The 22,125-nt window shown below is 34.5% G+C and overlaps 1 protein-coding gene across 1 annotated transcript in view; it reads right to left on the reverse strand.

Annotated features, from left to right (window-relative positions):
• LOC149777425 (huntingtin-interacting protein 1-like) overlaps window positions 1–22,125 on the reverse strand; it is a 134,581-nt gene that overhangs the window by 84,123 nt on the left and 28,333 nt on the right. The window contains 5 exon segments of the mRNA XM_089942046.1: window positions 548–682; window positions 1,074–1,149; window positions 3,507–3,564; window positions 15,925–16,065; window positions 18,600–18,661. Of these exon segments, the coding sequence (XP_089798172.1) occupies window positions 548–682; window positions 1,074–1,149; window positions 3,507–3,564; window positions 15,925–16,065; window positions 18,600–18,661 (472 nt within the window).

Genomic DNA, 22,125 nt, shown 5'->3' on the forward strand with positions numbered 1-22,125 from the left:
TTTAAAATACTAAATGTGGGATCCTATGTTTGTTCATACACGATCTCTTCACTAAAATGAAATATTTGTACACATTATATTTTGTACTCTTGAACTATTTTCCATACAAAAAATATGACAAAGCGATTTGGATGACATAATCCATATATAAGTCGATCTGGAGTATAAGACGAAGCTAAGATTTTTTGGTCAAAAAGTATCATCTTGTAGGCCTGAAAATACGGTACTCCATACAAATCACACCAAACTACAAACATATACTCCATACAGGTCACACCAATTTACAAACACAGACTTAGAACTACCTTCACATAATCTGTCAACTTATTTTTCCTAACTGCATAGAACCAGATTTGTTGGTACATTCTGTGTTTGATCAGTGTCTATGGTTTTAGTTCTAATGAATAATCCTAACAAACTGCACAGAATATCGGCTCATACATTTTGTGATGGTAGTTCTGGTTCTATGTTGTTAGTTCTACTAATCAATCCTAACAAACTGCACAGAACCAGATATATTGGTGCATTAGGTGGAGGAAAAACTTACAGCTGGTACTGCTGTGTCAACCAGATCCACTACTTCCACTGGTTCTGGTTCCGGATCTGGCTCTGGTTCTGGTACTACAGCAACTGGCTTAACATGCTTACTGAAGTCCGAGGCTATCAGAAAATTTGGAGGTTCCTGTGGGGAGCAAGCAAATATAGAGGATAGTTTTTAATAACCTGACCCCATATTCTTGAAAATTTCAAATTCATTCCTTAAGTAAATGTAAGTAATTGAACCTATGAAGAAGAAGGAACTAAAGTCTGGAAAATCCATCAACTTCACTTAATCTGTTTTCCTCTCACCAAAATTATAGGACGTGACATTTAGAATGTTATTCAAGACAATGTGCAACAAAATCCACAACACCTGGACCCCAATGAAAAATAGTGCTCTACAGTACAGTTAATGTACATTTTTACTTACTAAAGTGAAATTCACAAATTAGAACTTATATAAGTGTATAGAATGTAGAGAGAAGAATAAAAATAGGTTAAAAAAAAAGTTGCATGTACTTTTGTTTACTTACCTCTGGCAATCCTGGAACTTGGACTAGATTTTTAAAATACTGTAAATTGCTGCTGCTATAGTAAAACTGTTTCAACCTGAAATATGAAAGAAAAAATTATGTAAACGAAACATGTTAGAAGATATTATCAAGTGAATCCATGACTGTTCTGATCAAAAACAAAAGAAAAAAAATAAGAACAAATAAAAAAGGAAAGAATAAAGAGGAGTCTGGCTATCAGTATGTAAATCTGGCAGGTCAAGCATACAATGACTTTTGTTATAGACTGCAAATTAGACTAAAATGTGTCAAGAATCGTCACTGTAGTGCTGAAGTCAAGGTAAGTGGTCACGTAGTTGTCTTTGGAATGATGTTTTTACTATTAAAAAGCAATTGAGAATCATTTTCCAGGTTCAATTGATACTTGTAAAGACTTTTGATGAATGCTGCTTGTCTATGTTACTTTAATTACATCCCACACCCCAAGCCATCATCTGTTCAAGCTGGTGAAACTGTTTATTTTGTGTACAGAGTTAATCCCTTTCTGTTATCTTGAATTAAGTTGTTAAATTTTGTCCCTGAATAAATGATTCTGTTTCTGGATGAAATAATTGTCTTCTTCACTTGCTTTTTTTGGTACATATACAATGTATGTGTATATACAGTATCTTCCACTGGAGAAAAGAATTACTGTAAGTGAAAGAAGTGAAAAAAAAGTGGAGCCCACTAGCAAAATAGCAGTTTAAATGTAGGTAAAATTCAGGGTGTTATTAAGGACAAAGAGTAAAGTACAAGCGTTTTCATGTGCTAATACATGTATGATTCATGCTGAATGACAGAAACATATCTTTATTGCTATAATGTTTTGTTTTCAGATGAATACATACAATACCTGAGCAAGAACTAATAACAAAGAATAGAATACAATGCTGTCGGGCATTTCTGCACATGTAAGGTTTCCGTCTCCAATACTGAAGCAAAACGCCTTCCGAATTCAACCAACTGACAAAAATAAAATACTGCAATGCTTACCATTTGAAAAGAGGCAACTGTCACCAGAATATTCTGTTCAAAATAATATCAGTTTTGGACACACAGGACACAGACAACCCCCATGTTTTCAAGACATGCGATATGTTGGCCTATTCTGTGCACAGCTTTGAAAAGATGTAATGTTAATCCATCGGGCAATAGAAATGAAATACATTACTTTCGACTGTTTCAGCCAGCATTTCAGTCGAGTAATTAGGTCTGGTTTATAGCTAGTTTTACAAAATTCAATGTAATAATGCCAGTAAATGGCAAGAGATATTAAGCAAACTAAACCAATCTTGTACAAAAATTAGTCAAGTTCAACATTTTTTAAAAAAAATAAGCTATTATGTGGAAGAGAAACAACAATGAATAGGAAGTAATGTGTTTCCAATGTCTTGTTTATGGGGAAGAATTACTAAAGAATTTAGAAACAGACTATACGCCAGGGGATTTCTTGAGAATGCCATCCTAGTGTCAAGTTGACACATTGGGTAGCAGACAATATTGTACGTGTGGGACAACTTCTTGCAAAATTTGAAACTTGGATTAAGATGCAGAATTTTTTAAGGTATACATTTTCATCTTTTATTATTATATAATGTATTTATTTGCACGATTTTGAAAGATACATAGCAAATAGGATTTTCTCGGTTACAGGTTTAAGAAGGTCATAGAGTGGGTCTTCATGTCGACATTTAGAAATCACATTTTCATATACATTTTGAGTCAAAATGTGGGATAGTTTTGTACACTTTATATATATCACTTTTCTTAATTAAAGTACAATAGCTCTTTCTTGAAACAAAATGGATTTTTGACCCAAAATAGCACGATCACATGTATACAAAAATGACGTATCATTGCATAGAATTACCCAATGTGCAGAATTGGCCAACATGGAGGTATATGCACTGTGAGTGTGGTTATTTTGTTTTAAACAGTGCAGAAATTCAACCTTGGAAACTTCTTTTTGTACAAACCTGTTATGAGAGACCACCTCTCTTGACTGGTTTTACTGGCGGAAAGGGCAGTCTCTCAAGACAGGCTTTTTTGTAAGAAAGTATAAATTCATTAGGACTCGTACACAAAATTCATGAAAAATTGTATTCTACCAGGATAACAAGAATAATTTTTGCATACAAGCAATACAGTATGATGTTGATCCTTTTGAAAAAAAGAACCACTTTTGTAAGCAGTCACTATTTCCTTGTTTCTAACAGCATTTAGTTTTATCATATGTACCATCATGCTTGTGATCACAGTTGTAATTTGTTATGCTTGATGGGTCAAAGCCCAACTCTTCATTCTTCATTTGCCATGGCTGCACACTTTTCATGCTTATTTGCATAAAAGGGAAATATTTTCACCATAATCACAAGAAAATGATAACTCTGACATACAAATATTACAGGCTCTTACCTTTTATATGCTGACAGAAACCTGTCCCTATGCCCAGTCAGTGTGTCCGGGGGAAGACCTGGAAAGGGAGACAAATATTATATGTAACTGTTCACTTTAGTTCTATTCTGTCTGACAGTGTCTGTAGTTCTATTCTGTCTGACGGTGTGTCTGTTAGAAGACCTAGAAGTAACTGTTTACTTCAGTTTTACTTTGTCAGTCCATGTGTCTGGGAGGAGACCTGGAAGTAATCATTTACTTCAGTTCAACTCTGTCAGTCAAAGTACGCAAGGAAACCTAAAAGTAAGTATTTACTTCAGTCATGCTTTGTCAGTCCATGTGTCTGGGAGGAGACCTGGAAGTAATTGTTTACTTGGTCCTACTCTGTCAAACAGCATGTCTGGGAGGAGACCTGGAAGTAATTGTTTACTTGGTCCTACTCTGTCAAACAGCATGTCTGGGAGGAGACCTGGAAGTAATTGTTTACTTGGTCCTACTCTGTCAAACAGCATGTCTGGGAGGAGACCTGGAAGTAATTGTTTACTTGGTCCTACTCTGTCAAACAGCATGTCTGGGAGGAGACCTGGAAGTAATTGTTTACTTGGTCCTACTCTGTCAAACAGCATGTCTGGGAGGAGATCTGGAAGGGATACAAATAATGCATGTAATAGTTTACTTCAAGCCCCTCTGTCATTCAGTGTGTCTGGAAAAGACTTGGAAGAAATCGTTTACTTCAAGCCTCTCTGTCATTCAGTGTGTCTGGAAGGAGACTTGGAAGGGATACAAATAATGTTTAATTGTTTACTTTAGTTCTTCTTAAATGGAGATGGATAGTAGAGCTGGGTATAGCATGCCATGTTTTATCCTGATTCCCAACACAATAATTGTTTTATATATCACATTTTCATTACATACATAAATAAACTGACAATATTCAAGTGAGTCCATGGCTGCAGAAAAAGCTTTGCTTGTATCACTGGATAAATCCATTGTGCATATGCTAAATTCCCAGAACAAACAAAAACAAAGCATTTCCTTTTCCTTCTATTCTCTTTCAAATATTTACTACACACTGACCAGCTACACTAAAATGAGTTAAGTACACAGTTGAAACCATATTTTGACAAAATTATGCACCAGTGAATAACCAAAAGAAAGGTACCTCTACTGTAGGCCTGAGCTGCTTAAATGTCCTCACTCAATGTACTTTTAGCTTAAATGTCCTCACTCAATGCACTTTTAGCTTAAATGTCCTCACTCAATGTACTTTTAGCTTAAATGTCCTCACTCAATGTACTTTTAGCTAAAATGTCCTCAATGTACTTTTAGCTTAAATGTCCTCAATGTACTTTTAGCTAAAATGTCCTCAATGTACTTTTAGCTTAAATGTCCTCACTCAATGTACTTTTAGCTAAAATGTCCTCACTCAGTGTGCTTTTAGGTACATGTACTTACAGGCCTTGGTTTACTAAAGATTAAAATGAAATATCACTCTGGCTCTGGGAACTATACAAAACATGTGTAACATCATTTTAGCACTAAAATATACCTGTGTACTGGGTAAAATTGAACGGGAGCTTCACTCCTGCAAGATTAAATTTTTGTTTTGAATTTATTTATCCTTGGGTATCTTGTGTGTAAACTTTGACATTTAAAGGCTACAAACTCTACTTTCTTGATTGAATGACTTTAGTTTATATATCTAAGTCAAAGTGGCAGACACCTGCTTGTATTTAAAAGGGGTGGGGAAGAGGAGGTACATTTATTTAAGCAGAATATGGCATGTACTTTTAAAAGGTAGATTAAGAACCAATCTACAGTATAGGGTAAGTGTAAAAATGCAAACAGGATGTTGGTGGAAGAAACATTTACCTACATCAATCAAAACATACACAAGATATCATCTTTCAAATACTTCAAAGGATTAATTATTGCTATCACATTATCTTAATTTAATCAGATTGATACAGTAGGTACAAGAAAACATTCTACATATATGTTGCAAGCGGCAATATTTTTTTACTTCATTAGAAAGATGACATGAAAATAATTATTGTTGAACAGTTTATATAATTTTAGTTTTGTTTCATTTGACTACTATATCAACAGTCTGGGCCTTTAATGTGATACAAAACTGTTCAAGTAAATATTATGCTCATGCACTTGCTTTGCACCTCACCAGCCTTGGATCCAGAACCATTTTAGCCTAAAAAAGGGTATGTGGCTGCCTACTAAATAACCATGGTTTCCTCTAAGTTCTTGGTTTCCCTCGACTTCTAAGATTTTCTCACATAAATGCTCAAACCATTGGGAATAAACTAAGTTTCTATGAGTACAACTGATAGCAAACAAGCTGCAGCTTTCAATATAATAGGCCTTTTCACCTGGAAGTAATGCACAACACTACATATTAATTTATCATTGCATCAACAGGATCAAAACAACTCAAATTACCACTTATCTTTGTCCTATCTTAGCCATTTCCAATATTTTTTACAGCGTGTAAAACAAAGAAATTTCTTGATAAATAATTAATAAAGAAGCTGAACTGATATGTACAAAATTAAAAAATATAAATTATGCACTAACAAAACAGTCATGAATAATTTTATCATTGCAAATAATCATGCAGCATCATCTAAATGTAAATTAGAAAACTGATTAAAATTTCTGAATATAATGGATACACAAATAAAGATTTTTTTTAAATATATAAAAGGGTTAGATGCTCCAAAAACAATGATGAGGAACTGATGCCCTAGGGGCCTTGATGAGGATTATATGCCATTGGGATCATGCCCTAGGGACCTTGATGAGGATTAGATGCCATAGGGACCCTGATGAGGATTATATGCCATTGGGATCTTGCCCTAGGGACCTTGATGAGGATTAGATGCCATAGGGACCCTAATGAGGATTATATGCCATTGGGATCTTGCCCTAGGGACTTTGATGAGGATTAGATGCCATGGGGACCCTGATGAGGATTTGATGCAATTGGGACCTTGCCCTGGAGACCGTGATAAGGATCTGATGCCATGGGGATCTTGCTTAAAGACCTTGATTATTTGACACCCTTGTGACTTTGATGAGAACAAACTGTCATGGGGACCTTGATACAATGCTTAGTAATATTCATTAGCTGCAGTCTGCAATGTCTTTACAAACTGATATTAAATAATGAAATGAAATTTAGAGACTGTTGGGACCATGGAATGCACTTTGTAACAAGTGATATTAAGCAATTTCTTTATAATTGGAGTTCATTGCATTTAAGCAAACTTACGAATTGAGTTTCGTAAATGTTGTTCTTAGGTTCAATTATAATTCTATGAAGGTGTCCTTTATCACTGGTTTCAATATAGTCAGGTAATTATTAAACATATGCAACTAATGAGAACCTTTCATTAAGCCTGGAAATCATAAAACTTCGGTTTGAAGCTTGAGATTTTGTTTCAGCCAATCACAAATGACATTACATTTGAGAAGTCATTTCTTATTGGCTAACAGTACAAACTTAGCTAAAAGCTTCATGATTTCCAGGCTAGGCAACATAGTCAAAATGTCTGTGTACAAAGAAAACTCGTACTCAGAACTTTAAAAGCTTAGTGTCCATCAATATTGCTAAAATTAGCATGCATGCAGAGATTCAAATGATAAAGTGATCCAGTGCTCAGACGATTTCATGACTATGTGGCCAGGTCATTAATATTAGATCTCACAGATAATCAGCTGGTCAAGGAATTTTTTTAATTTCGGAGTCTAAGTTTATTTTCTACAAGTTGCATAAAATTCAGCTCAACTATCACTGAAAAGTAAAAATCTGAATGATGAATGGAATGGGTCTATTATTTTTTGGGTCTATTATTTTTTGGAAACAAGCTAATATCTATGCTGAAGTATACAAAGAAAAAAATGTCTTGTTGGAGGAATTAGACAATTCATCAAAAATGCCTAAACCAGGGATAGATTAAGCATGACTATGACTTGTTTCATGTAACCCAATTACATCAACATCAGAAATATAAGCCTGTTACTTCCTGAATGCAGCAATACTAAAAGACAAAAGATTCTATTCTGTCGATATCATATAGACAAAGGGTAATAACTCTTGCCATTTACTGCCCCTTGCCACCATTAGGTATGCGTGTGTGTGTGTGATTTGAATTTTTAACATAGCTTTTAACAATTTTTCAGTCATATCACTATGCAATGTGACAATTTATAGTGATTTCTAGCACTGGGGCATCATGATCTTCATGGGTACGTCTATGGCTAGATTCAGTAGACCAATTTGTCTTGCCTGAGAGGAGCTATCAGAGTTATTTCGGAATTCTGCCCCTTATTTTCTGTGTTATTTTCAGTACTAAGACTGGGGGGGGCGGGGTTAGACAAAGGCCCATAACCCTTCACAAATGATTGACAGGTCATCCACAACCTAAGCTCCTAGGTCCGGAACCAGTTAGACGATGTGAATAAGTTGTGGTTCCACCTTGTCACTGAAAGGTCAATCATCAGACACCCCCAAAGTGCACAAAACTTCAATGAAAAACCAATGGATGAAGGGACCATTCTATTCGGATGACCTGACCCTTCCTGGACAGAATGCTGGCAGCGTCTGACATGAACGTCTGAAGTTGACAGGGTTTACAGTCAAAACATACCCAAGTCAAAATGTACCCAAGTCAAAACATACCCAGACCGAAACATACCCAAATTAAAACATGACCCACACTCACATTAAATAATGAAAAAGTGAGTTAATTGTGTTTATTGACAGTGACTGGCATGATGAGCAATGAAAATTGGCAGACACAATGGAACTATCTTATCTTATAATCTAGTTTCAAAGCACATAAGGAAATACATGTTTTAGTTAAAAATTATCGCTTGAATATATTTATGTTGTGTTTTCCTGTGGAGAATATTCTACCAAATGATCTGAACCATGCTTGACAGAATCGTCCAGCATAATCAGGACTGACTTTCTGCACAGTTGGTCCTTCTAGTGCTGAAAGAATTTATGACAGCTTTCTTTATGAGAAGCTGATGCAAAGAGGCAGTTTATCTTTGGTCCTCATTTGCTGCTGTTTGTATAGAAGACCTGCAACAAATTGGCTCCAAAACTGTACATACTGGCATCTGTACATACCATCATTTATGGCTTGGCTTCTCCAGGGTAATTCTTGTTGTAAGCCTACTGTTATGTTTATCTGATTTGATTTATTTTATGTTTCATTTAATTTAATTGTTTGCTTGTTAGTTTTACATTTTTTAATTCTATTACATCTTACAGTAATGTAATTTTGTTTACTGGAATTTGACATTTCCCAGAAATTAGTTTGACCTGTTTTTTCATAAACACCTAATAATAGAACTTTGTATCTTGATGCTGACCTAGTTCCTGACCTTGATACTGAATTAGTAACAGTTAGAGTAAACAACTTTTTTTATTCATTACTAGTGTGTGATTTAAAGAGCAAAATCGAGGCTGTACTGGAGTACATAATGTAAAGCTTTTACTTTGTTCTGGAAAGTAATCATGTGACCCTCAAACGGGCATCTGTTTTGTGCAGTAGCTAGGTTTAATACCGATTTTTTGATAAATAATCTCAGTTTGGCTTTTAAACACTTAGATATCAAGGTGGGTTTTTTTTGTTGTGACCAGCTGGAGTTACATTTTAATTGTTCTTCAAATTATTTGGATTCTAAGAGATTAATTCTTATCCCTGGGTATATTCAAGTGCTCATACCAAATTCTTGGACAAAGACATTTAATGAAATTTTATTCAGAATTCAAACATCGAATTATATTATGTGGTTCAACAAAGAACTGTTGACACATCAGTTCTATATTGGCTTCAGTGTACGTCATTGCCTTCCAATTTGGATTTTCATTGGGACATTAACTCAAATTCATTAGAACATTTTATTACTAGGACTTCTCATTTTTAATTCCTGAATTATTTTTGGTTTATTTTTGGATTTGATTCTTAAAATTAAGTTCTTTTTTCCATTTTTACCTTGTTTTTCTAGGGAATAAATTATTTGTTTAATTTTACAAAGCTTGTTGTCTTCACTCTTTTCTTGTTACTGTTTATGAGAGCCTAAACACATAACACTACCATGATTGCAACATTGTCACAGGAATGATTGTACCTCACTCCTGATATTGAATATTTGGTTGATTGTACTGAGAAAAAAAAAAGGGCACCACTGAGGCAGAAAAGTCATCTGTAATGGGTGCATATAAAGGCAGCCTAGCAGGATCAAATCCACTGCTGCATTAAATAACCCAAGGAGTTGCAAGAACTCTATCACTGAAATTCATATCTTGTTGGAAACAGACTCCACAGGTCTGACGATCCATATGAAGTGGACATAAGGGTGATGTACAAGATTGAAATTGATTATAAACTCCATACCCAGGTAGACAAAACAATTAAATGGATTTTTTCCCCCAATTCATGAGAAAACTTAAATGATTCAAAATAGATAAAAGGTCATTTCTGTCCTTGTGAAGAACAGAACTTACCATATGTTTCTTGAGGAGATTATGCAAATCACTGTCATTACTGTGAGATCAAGACTGAATGCATATCTCATTCCTTCAGATAGAGTCGTATAGATCTTCCAATTTCCATGTTGAACCTTGGTGGACGAATGAATTCATTGAAGCAACTCAGGTCAATCATCAGCCTCAAGTTGCCACAGGCCTTTTTAGTAAGTAACTGTCTTAATATAACCATGGAGATTGTGGTTTTCATAGAATCTTCACTGCCTGCTGAAGAATATTGTCACTCTCCTTATCTGACAGCACATGCGTTAGAAGGGGATACAAAGAAATAGGAGAAGGTTGGATAAATGAAAAACAAAGCCCCTCTGAAACAACTTGAATCACCCATTCATTTGCGGAGATATGTCAATCCAAAGTGATTGTTGTTTCAGTGGTATGAAGCCCACTGGTAGACTGTCTGCAGGCCTGAGGGTGTTAAGTCAGCAGTGGATGACAAAAAACCTGGGGGTGTAGAAACATGGTTTCTTGCCTCCTAGCCTGGTTCACCTGTTGTTTTTTGCTGGAACATGGTTAAGATCTGAATGGCACTTGGAACGTAAAAGATCCTATTTGCTAGGATCACCATTTGTCTCTCCAATGTGGTAGGGGGAGCTGGTTTTTTACATGAGGCCCAGACATGATGATACCATACTGTATGCTGGATCCACTGGATCTGAAAAATGCACTATGCACCCAGGCTTACATGCCCAAAGGTCACGCTAGGACAAGTGGTAGAAATTATGCCCTCTGGGCTGACTAGAAATGGGGAAACACTCCCGCATTGTTAATAAAGTATATGGAAACAAAAGAAGGAAAAAGAGGAAAAAATTTGGCCTGAACGAAGAATCTGTGTCACCATCTCTTGTAACAGTTAAGGCCAGCATATCTGTGATGGCAATATAAATGTTTCTAACTCCCTAAATCTGCCAAGTTATAGTGGCAGAGGGCTGCATCTAATTTGTGGTGGTGGTGGGGAGGGGGTTCAATAGCATGTCCCACAAGGCTTATAATGGATTCTGTCTTCACATGAATACTTAAGACATCAGCGCCAGTCTTACATACCCTCCCCCATTTTCCTTGCCTTTTAATGATTTTTCAAATGCTGCTGACAAGGTGTACTCATGCCACAAATTATACATCTACAAGGGAAAGAAGTGCATTTGCAAGGCATGACTCATGCATATCTTCCCTCACTTTGAATTTTGTTCATTAGTTGCATTTAGTGGATATGTTTCATTGAAATGATAAACAATAGAAACAATAAATAAATTTACATGTCAGTGTGTCAATAATTCACTAAATAACACCTGCTGTTAACAGACTGAGAAAACCAATGGTACCATGTGTGATAACTGGAATGACAATGTCCATATATGTCCAAAATGTGGTATGGATGATGTGAATTTAAAACATTTTTGACTTGGATTGATAGAAGGTATTTTGTACTATGTTATAGTATGGAAGAAAATCTTAAAAACTGGTGACAACTAGTGGTGGGATGGGGTTAATGGGGCAAGAGCTATTGCACTTTGTATGAAAGAGAGAGAAAAGATGAAATTTCGTCTTACAGTAGGGCTGCATTCAGCAGGTAGCAGGCTTATATTCCTAATGTTGATGTTATCAGGGAATGCATTCAAGGAGAAAAGACAGTGTTTGCTTTAAGCTAGAAGACCAAACCCAGCAAAGAAAAAGCTGTCATGTTAAGAAAAGATGATGCCACAAAGTGGGTAGGTTCACCTGTAGTGATATAGTTAACATGTTTCCATTTCCAAAGAATTATCTCCCTTGATAAAATGAATTTGGGAGTGAAATACTCCTATGTAGAAAATGTTTTTGTATTTATTTGTCTATATTGCAAACCCCCCAAAAATGAACAATGTAGACTCAGATATAATGTAATGCCACAACAGATCAGAGTCACATGTTTAGCTTCAAACTACTTGGAATGAACAGTGTTGACTCGGATCAGGTATCATATAATGCTCTGACTGATCAGGGCCTATACTCTTTGCATGAAAGTGTACATGGAATGAATCGTGTATGCTTGGATCTCCCATTACATTATTTGATAGCAGGTCTAAGTTTCCTGTGTTTTTGTTATGTGTTTGTTATACTTAAATAAATACAAATACATTACTAGTAGAGTATGTTAATTATGAAAGCTGTATCATCTTGAGTGTGATGTACTGATACAAGCATGATATACCTTTCACAGTATAAATGCTATCATGAATATGCTTTATTATATACCTTTGCATGAACAGAAATTTATTTTAATTAACTACCTGATGTAGCATTAGATTATTAATACATGAGATTAGCTGCATAACATGTGCCAATGTCCTGTTATATTTCTGGATAAATAATATACATTCTCAAGAATGTATTTATACTGGATTTACTCAGCATCCATTTTGCAGAAGTTAAAAGAGTCAAGCTTTGATGGTGCAATTCATCAATTTTGCACAAAGAAGCATTGAAATTGAAATTGCTGATGTGAAACACAGAATGTCTGTGATTTCCCCATAACAGCTGTTGGGCCATTCAATTTGCTTTTAAATATTGCCTAAAAGACTTGTACACATGGTGCTGTGAAAAGTTTCATAAAAATCAATGCTTAATTATTTAAACTGAAAAATTGTATAAAAAAATGATTCTTTAACTAATGCCCTCATCTTGAGAGCTGGGTGGCGCAGGAGTCATTCATATGACATCATGAACAGGTGCTTGGATTGTGGTAACACAGAAAAAGGAAATGTTAGTAGGTATTAGGATCATTGGATATGATTAGCTGCAGCTTTGGATTGTTTATAGGTATATAATAAAACATCTCTGGAAGAATGACAGTTCTCCTTGTGGTGATCTGTGATAAGCCCAGGTTATAAGGATATCTTACCCGGATATGCTGATGGCAACAGTAAAAGGTTTAACAATAACATTAGCATTTAAAATAAATTCAAAGATTTTGTGAGAGCTATTGAAATAAAATTACTTTGAGGAATAAAATAATTGCTGAACAAGCATGCACACAATAATCTAGTGACCAAAATATTAAGAGTGTCATAACAATCATTCCAAATACGTGGTGAAAAGGTGATATTAATTAAATTAAATAAATGTGTCTTAAAGTTACTACAAAGTACCAGTATAATCTGGAATGAGATAAAATATTTTCTATTATACAAAATAATTATTTCATCTGTTAAAATTTTATAATGTGCTGGAATAATAACTGACTGTAATAATTATATAGCTGTAGGCTGAAGTTTTCAAAAATCTAAGTAAATTAGTTTTCAAAAGAGCATTTATGCAGGAAATTCTGCATTCCAGTGATATCTTTTTTATTTGTAACAATGAATTTCTATCCAAATGAAGCAGTTATCTGCAACATAAAATTAGAATGACGATTAATCCAAAATATGCAGCTATTGGCATTGCAAGATTAGAATGACAATCATTTTTTTAAAAGATAGAGCCTTTAATACAACACTCTATCTGGGATGCTAACCCATGAGCATGCTTATCTGGAATAAAAACATCTTTTGGAATCTAAACATCTGTTTCGTTTATCTCTGATACCAATTTTCAGTCTATTACAGTCTATTATATTGGTTTCTTGTTACTTACATTCTGTACTTTACACTGAGAAACTATACTCTATATGCCAATCAATCATATCTGTACTGAAGTACTTTTCACCCTACCAGTATTCACATAAAAAACTCATGTTCAAATTTTGTATACCCTCACAAATTAGTCACTTTCCACACTTCTGTAAATATAAATCGAAGTATTGAATTTCTTCTAATTATATACAATAATCCTGCAAAATCTGGACTGGTTGGTATCTGCTATAATTTTCTCAATTATCTTTAAAAAGATAACAAAACTTCTTATAGCTGTAATGATGAATTTCTATTCTCTATACCTTACGTACAGCCACTGGCTTTGATCAATTACAGTGATGATGAATTTGCTCAAGATAAGGCTTTTTAATGAAGCACTATACTTTCATTTTCTCAACCACCTTCTTAATAGAACAGAAGTCTGACATATACAAAAATACAAATGTGTTCATGGTTCACATATTCTCCACCAATGTGTTTGAAACCAAATTTACGACAAATCTACACAAAGATGTAATGGTTGTTGTTGTTGTGGGTTTAATGCTATTTTTCAGCACCTGATAGACGATACACAGTAGCCAGTATATGCAAACAAGGTCAAAGTAATTTAGTTCTGGTAATGTGAAATTAATCTCCTGAAGCTGCATCTATATATACCAAATGTCACGAGTGTCAATAAAATAAATCCCACATGCTAAGAGTATAATGGGCAAAAAAATGAAAATACCAAAGTCAATCAACCATGAAAATTAGGACAGTATAATGGACAAATAGTTGAAAATAACAAATAAATGAAAATACCAAAGTCAACCAACCATGCAAATTAGGACAGTATAATGGACAAACAGATGAAATACCAAAGACATTCAACCATGAAAATTAGACAGTATAATGGACAAATAGATGAAAATAACAAATAAATGAAAATACCAAAGTCAACCAACCATGCAAATTAGGACAGTATAATGGACAAACAGATGAAAATACCAAAGACAATCAACCATGAAAATTAGACAGTATAATGGACAAATAGATGAAAATACCAAAGTCACTCACCCATGAAAATTAGGACAGTATAATGGACAGATGAAAATACCAAGGTCAATCAACCATGAAAATCAGGACAGTATAATGGACAAATAGATGAATATACCAAAAGTCAATCAACCATAAAAATTAGGACAGTATAATGGACAGATGAAAATACCAAGGTCAATCAACCATGAAAATTATGACAACATAATGGACAAATAGATGAAAATATCAAAGTCACTCAACCTTGAAAATTAGGACAGTATAATGGTCGAACAGATGAAAATACCAAGTCAATCAACCATAAAAATTAGACAGTATAATGGACAAATAGATGAAAATACCAAAGTCAATCAACCATAAAAATCAGGACAGTATAATGGACAGATCAAAATACCAAGGTCAATCAACCATGAAAATTACGACAATATAATGGACAAATAGATGAAAATACCAAAGTCACTCAACCTTGAAAATTAGGACAGTATAATGGACAAACAGATGAAAATACGAATGTCAAATCAACCACAAAAATTAGACAGTACAATGGACAAATAGATGAAAATACCAAAGTCAATCAACCATGAAAATTAGGACAGTATAATGGGCAAACAGATGAAAATACCAAAGTCAATCAACCATAAAAATTAGACTATAATGGAAAAATAGATGAAAATACCAAGTCACAACCATGAAAATTAAGACAATATAATGGACAAACAAATGAAAATACCAAAGTCACTCAACCATGAAAATAAGGACAGTGACCTAGATTTTAGACTACTGAGTTAGAGATCCATCAACAAGATAATTGTCATGAGTTTTGGTGAAATGGGGTCTAAGAAATTGAGGTCATAATAGATGAATGGCTGAAAATACAGAAGTCACTCAGATTCGAAAATCTAGTTGAAGTGGCTAAAAATAGAGAAAGCACTCAGACTTTAAAATCTGGTAAAAAAATTTTCATATGGTTGGATTGTTGTCAATTTTCACGAGATTATCTTATTATACAGGGTCCAAGATATTATGGGCAAAATTAATATTACAATGAACGAATTGGAAAAACAATATACTTCATTCACTCCATGCAAGCACTGAGAAAATCACATTCAAAGAAAAACATCTTGACGTGAATTCTGACCAACAAAATACAATTCTCTTAAGTTTGTAAAACTATATTTTGTGGAGTATGTATCCTGATCTGATCAAAGTTCATTGTACTTACTAGAATGTAACTTGAACAACGACTTCACAATATAGTCATAAAGCTGGCAGGAGTCCTGGATACACAGGATGAGTGGAGCAAGTCGACACTGACCGGAGTTGGTCATGGAATTCGCTCTGGACTTGTCAAGGGACCCAAAGACTGCAATAGAGAAAATGATGATGACATAAAAAATAAATGTAAGAGATTTACTGCCATTTTTCAGCACATGACATGCTACACATGGCAGCCAGAATATTTGGTGAAGGAAGAACTTAGAAAACCACCAGTAAGAATCAATGAAAGCAACTGGCAAGCTTTTTCACATCCCCACAATGGATGAGCCTGAGACCTGAACCAACACAGAGGAGAGATGTGTAAATGATTTGTAAATGTGACTGCCTCAGACCACACAGCCACCTGGGACCCCAAATAAAAGATTAATAATGACAAATTAAAATCCAAGTTCTACTCTAACACTAATCTCTACAATGCATACGAGATTGCATGGAACTGGGTGCATGGGTGGTGGTGGATGTGTGAGGGTTTCTACAATGCATACGAGATTGCATGGAACTGGGTACATGGGTGGTGGTGGATGTGTGAGGGTATCTTAAGGTGGACCTCATATCAGGAAAGTAATAAAATAATATCAATACAAACCCTAAAGAAACAATAGTGCATGAGGCCAGTACCGGCAGAGTAGATGAAAGACAGCAATAATAACATAAATCAATCATGTTGATGACAATGATAATGATTAAAATAAAAGAAATGATGATCATGATAATGTTTTCACTGTCATTAGTGGACATGAGCAAGACTATATATAAAAAGGCAGTGTTAGTTGGCACATTCAGAAAAAAGTCCATCTGAAATGCAGATTTGAGATTGTTCTAGTAAAAATATGAAATAATCCTTACTGAAATATAAAGAAAATATCTTGAATAAAAATTAGATAAATACATGACAATTAAGGAGTGAATGTTTTTTTTTGACATATAGAAAATGTAGTGTTTACATGAACCAACCAGTTACCCCAATCCTTCTTTACATAAACTCAACTGTGTCAGCAATATGTAAGACATAATAGCTCCGTTGATTTGTAAGGAAAGTCAATTTCTGGAGTAAAATACTTTTCTTCAGTAATACCCAATCAAAATATGTTAGAAGGAAACAATAGCCACTACTATGGAAACCTAGCCATTTAAAGACATTTACAATGCCTGTGGCATGTTTTAATAGCGGAATTACTAAAATGTCTGCTTACTGAGATTAAAGTCAGATGAGAGTGGTCTCCATCTGGGCAGGAATGGCACCAAAAACCAGTCATTTTTCATTTGTTATAGGAATGGAAGTGCACACTTTTACAGAAATGTAACTATGTAACTGCAGGGAAGGCTTGGGTGGGGGTGCCTGTATTAAGATTGGGGTAAGTATTATCTAAGAAACAAATTCTGCTTTAAAAAATTGTCATTCAAATATATTACCTGATCATAATATATTAGCAGAACTGGTAAAAGGTGGAGGGAGAGTGAGATGTGCTACCTGTTGACTGACCTCTTCAATTTGACTCTTAAACCGGAGCAGAAAACTTAAATGGAGAGAGAGCAGTTTTGCCACTTTAAATTTTAAAAGACTGCATGAGTGCATCTCTATTTTATCAAGTCAAGGTTACAAGAGGTCATCAGGGTATTCGCCATAGTGTGGTAAGTAGCTTTACTTACAACACTGGCAATATGGCATACCAATTTCCATGTACAGTCACTTCTGGACTTCTCGGCTAGATGAAAGATCACCAGAGACACCAGGAGGAGTAGGAAGTTTACACAACATACCTGCCTAGCAACGACATGGCATTAAACACTTTTCTAGCCACTAGATAACTCTGTGAAGCTGAGTAAAGTAACATCCTTGTCTAGGCTAGGTCCATGCAAATAATAAACATCAGTATGTGATTTCCACCAGCATGGTGAGAAACTTGCAGGAAAATGACTCAACAAAAAGAAGGCCCTCAAGTTGCTGGGGTCAAATATTTTATCAAATAGTCACTTCTTCTGGCAATCATTGATGATTGTGGTTAAATTCTGAAGGATGAATGTTCATCATCATTATCCAATGTCCACTAAACAAACAAAAATTGACATTTTTTCTCCAACATATTAGGTACAATCTATGTATTATGCACCAGAGCAGAGGTGGGCAAACTTTCCAGTGCAAGTGCCGCATACACAAATTTACACCTTGTCGCGGGCCGCACAGTTCATTAAGTAAACTAATTAATATTTGAAATAGCAAAAACAAAAGGTTTTTCTAAACAAGATCTAATTAATTTTCAGTTGTTAATAAGTTGTCAATATTTGAAAACTTAAACTTAAACTTCAAAAGAAGCACATTTATTTGATAAACAGAGTAACATAAACAGAGTCAGTGCGAATGATGACTTGTTCCTAGGTCGCATGAAAACCCTTGGCGGGCCGCATGAAAGCCCTTGGCAGGCTGCATGCGGCCCGCGGGCCGTATTTTGCCCACCCCTGCACTAAAGACATCATAGTGAAAAGACTGCAGTTATTAAAGCATATTTTCTCCAGGAAGCATTTTACCACCAAGGATTTAGATCACTGTGGCAGTGGCGTTATCCTTCCAAAGGGAGGTAACCCACTGTGAAGAGTATGGCTATGATGATGGTAACTTACCAACTTCCTGCAGATGAAGAATCTCATCCATGTAGTCCAGCATATCCACACTGATCTCAAAACTGAAAAAAACAAACAATATGTACTGTATTTATTTCATGACTAATCCTGCAAATAGCATAGACAAAGCTCAGTCATCACTTAAACTTGGCGGAAAATCTATGTCTACACTGTTTTCTTCTATCTGTAACTTGAAGGAAAAAGCATATATCCGGATATCAGAACATCAGGCTTCAGCACCGGTTACTTAAGGAGGCAACTGGTACGAAAAATTGATGCCATCAACTATGAAAGTTTACTCAAACATGAGGAGTGAGAAGTTTTGATTGCCTTGCAATGTATTGTCAACTACCCCCTCCCCCCATTCTCCAACTGAGCCCATTGATTTAATTCTGCCCCCAAAAATAAAAAAATTTATGAACATATTAATTATAAACATTTTAATGAACTTTAATATAATATTTCACCTGAAAATGCCGTGGGATGAGATGATTTGCCTTCTGCTAGTATTAGTACGCTATTTACATGAATAGTATGACCCTAATTTATACGGTATGCATATAATGAATTCCATATGACCCTAATTTACACTGTACGCATATAATGAATCCCATATGACCCTAATTTACACTGTATGCATATAATGAATTCCATATGACCCTAATTTACACTGTATGCATATAATGAATTCCATATGACCCTAATTTACACTGTATGCATATAATGAATTCCATATGACCCTAATTTACACTGTATGCATATAATGAATTCCATATGACCCTAATTTACACTGTATGCATATAATGAATTCCATATGACCCAAATTTACACTGTATGCATATAATGAATTCCATATGACCCTAATTTACACTGTAAGCATATAATGAATCCCATATGACCCTAATTTACACTGTATGCATATAATGAATTCCATATGACCCTAATTTACACTGTATGCATATAATGAATTCCATATGACCCTAATTTACACTGTACGCATATAATGAATCCCATATGACCCTAATTTACACTGTATGCATATAATGAATTCCATATGACCCTAATTTATACTGTATGCATATAATGAATTTCATATGACCCTAATTTACACTGTATGCATATAATTAATCCCATATGACCCTAATTTACACTGTATGCATATAATGAATTCCATATGACCCTAATTTACACTGTATGCATATAATTAATCCCGTATGACCCTAATTTACAATGCATGCATATAATGAATTCCATATGACCCTAATTTATACTGTATGCATATAATGAATTCCATATGACCCTAATTTACACTGTATGCATATAATTAATCCTGTATGACCCTAATTTACCTTGTACACATATAATGAATTCAGTATGACCCTGCTTTACACTGTATGCATATAATGAATCCCATATGACTCTAATTTACACTGTATGCATATAATGAATCCTATATGACTCTAATTTACACTGTATGCATACAATGAATTCCATATGACCCTAATTTACACTGTATGCATATAATGAATCCCATATGACCCTATTTTACATTGTATCCATATAATTAATCCCGTATGACCCTAATTTACCTTGTACACGTATAATGAATTCAGTATGACCCTGCTTTACACTGTATGCATATAATGAATCCCATATGAGTTATATTTTACATTGTATCCATATAATTAATCCCATATGACCCTAATTTACCTTGTACACATAGAATGAATTCAGTATGACACTGCTTTACACTGTATGCTGATAATGAATCCCATATGACCCTAACTTACACTGTATGCATATAATGAATCCTATAGGACTCTAATTTACACTGTAAGCATAGACCAAATCTAGTATAACCATGCCTTAAAGTACTGAATTCAGAATGACCCTAATTTACACTGTTTGCATATAATGAATCCAGTATGACCCTAATTTACACTGTAAGCATATAATCAATCCAATCTGATCCTAATTTACACTGTATGCATATAATGAATCCAGTATTACCCTAATTTACAGTGTATGCATATAATGACTCCAGTATGACCCTGCTTTATACTGTATGCATATACTGAATCCTCTATAAGCCTGCTTTGCACTGTAGTAGAAGTCAACCACAAAGTTGATAACTACAGATGGAAAACTTGTTATTGTGCAGAAACCAGTTTTCTTCTTTAAATAAGTGACCTTGACCTCTGACATTTTGACCATAACATAAATAGTGTTCTTCCTGATTCCAAATGCAAACCATCCACAAACCTGTCAACTAAAGATATATTTTCCACTTGTGAAAATATAAGGATATATTTTCCATATGTGAAAATATAGGAATGAAAAAAATATGACAATTATTTTGTCAGTAAGTCTCTACATTTCACACTAAAATATATAATAAAACCCATTCTTATTTCCTATAAACCAAAAGTTCTCCCCATATTTAAACATCGAATTTCAACTATCTGGCCACTCCATCAACATAATCTATAAATACAAATAATTTCTTGATTTAAATGTGTTACAAATCTATGATCTTAAACAAAGTAACAGAAAAGTGTGACGGAAAACCTACAAGTTTTGTAAAATTCAAGATATAATTTATTTCCTCAAGAATACCAAGTCAATATTTAAAATGGACACAGTATTTGATTTAAATCCCTAACAGTCCTAAAAGTTCTATTACAAGTCCAAACATTTAGAGTATACATAATGAATCCCAGTCATGTTCCAAATGAATTCCAATCTCGAATGTGCAGATGTACCAATAGCCTGAAATACTGTTGATGTGCCAAGTCTTGATGTATCACAATGAAGAATCTAAAATGTCTCTAAATGAATTCACAATAATCCCAAAATAGTGATTTAGTCAAAAGACCTTATTGAACACTTTGTAATTCCAGTGAATTTAAATAAATTCCTTTCAAATTTAAACTGAACACAACTAAAACAAACTAACTCCACTAGTCAGATGCTGAGTAAGTCTAATATAAATAACCATAATATATAAACCTAAGACACAACTGAAGGACCAGGACAGTGGTCAAAAGTTCATTTCTTGAACATTCTAAGTTGCAAACAAGATCAGGTCTATTACTAAAAGTTTAGTAAAGAAGATGGCAAACAGCAGGTGCATCAGGAATTCCTGAGGAGAAAACCCAAGTTCTGAACTCAAATCCTGCAAACATGTTTACCTACAAATAATAATAACCTTAATATATAATCTATTATCATAGACAAAAATTAGCTATGTAATATGTTATTTACACAAAAAAAAAGACATTAGTCAGGTAGGCCCAAACTTGTACACTCGATTATGGACAAAGGTCAGACATAACATACAATCCCAGACAAAAGCCAACACACAATACAAATTAGATATGCATAACAAATGTGGCCTTCAAATACAATTCCTAACCCTGTGAAACTCATGAGATAAACATACAGTATGTGTTTTGGAACTTTCACGCAACCAAAATATTAATTAATCTATTGCCAGTACAGATATACTACCACATTTATTAGTGCC

Source organism: Sinohyriopsis cumingii, chromosome 18, assembly GCF_028554795.1.
Source record: "Sinohyriopsis cumingii isolate HCF-2022 chromosome 18, ASM2855479v2, whole genome shotgun sequence".
Taxonomy (NCBI): domain Eukaryota; kingdom Metazoa; phylum Mollusca; class Bivalvia; order Unionida; family Unionidae; genus Sinohyriopsis; species Sinohyriopsis cumingii.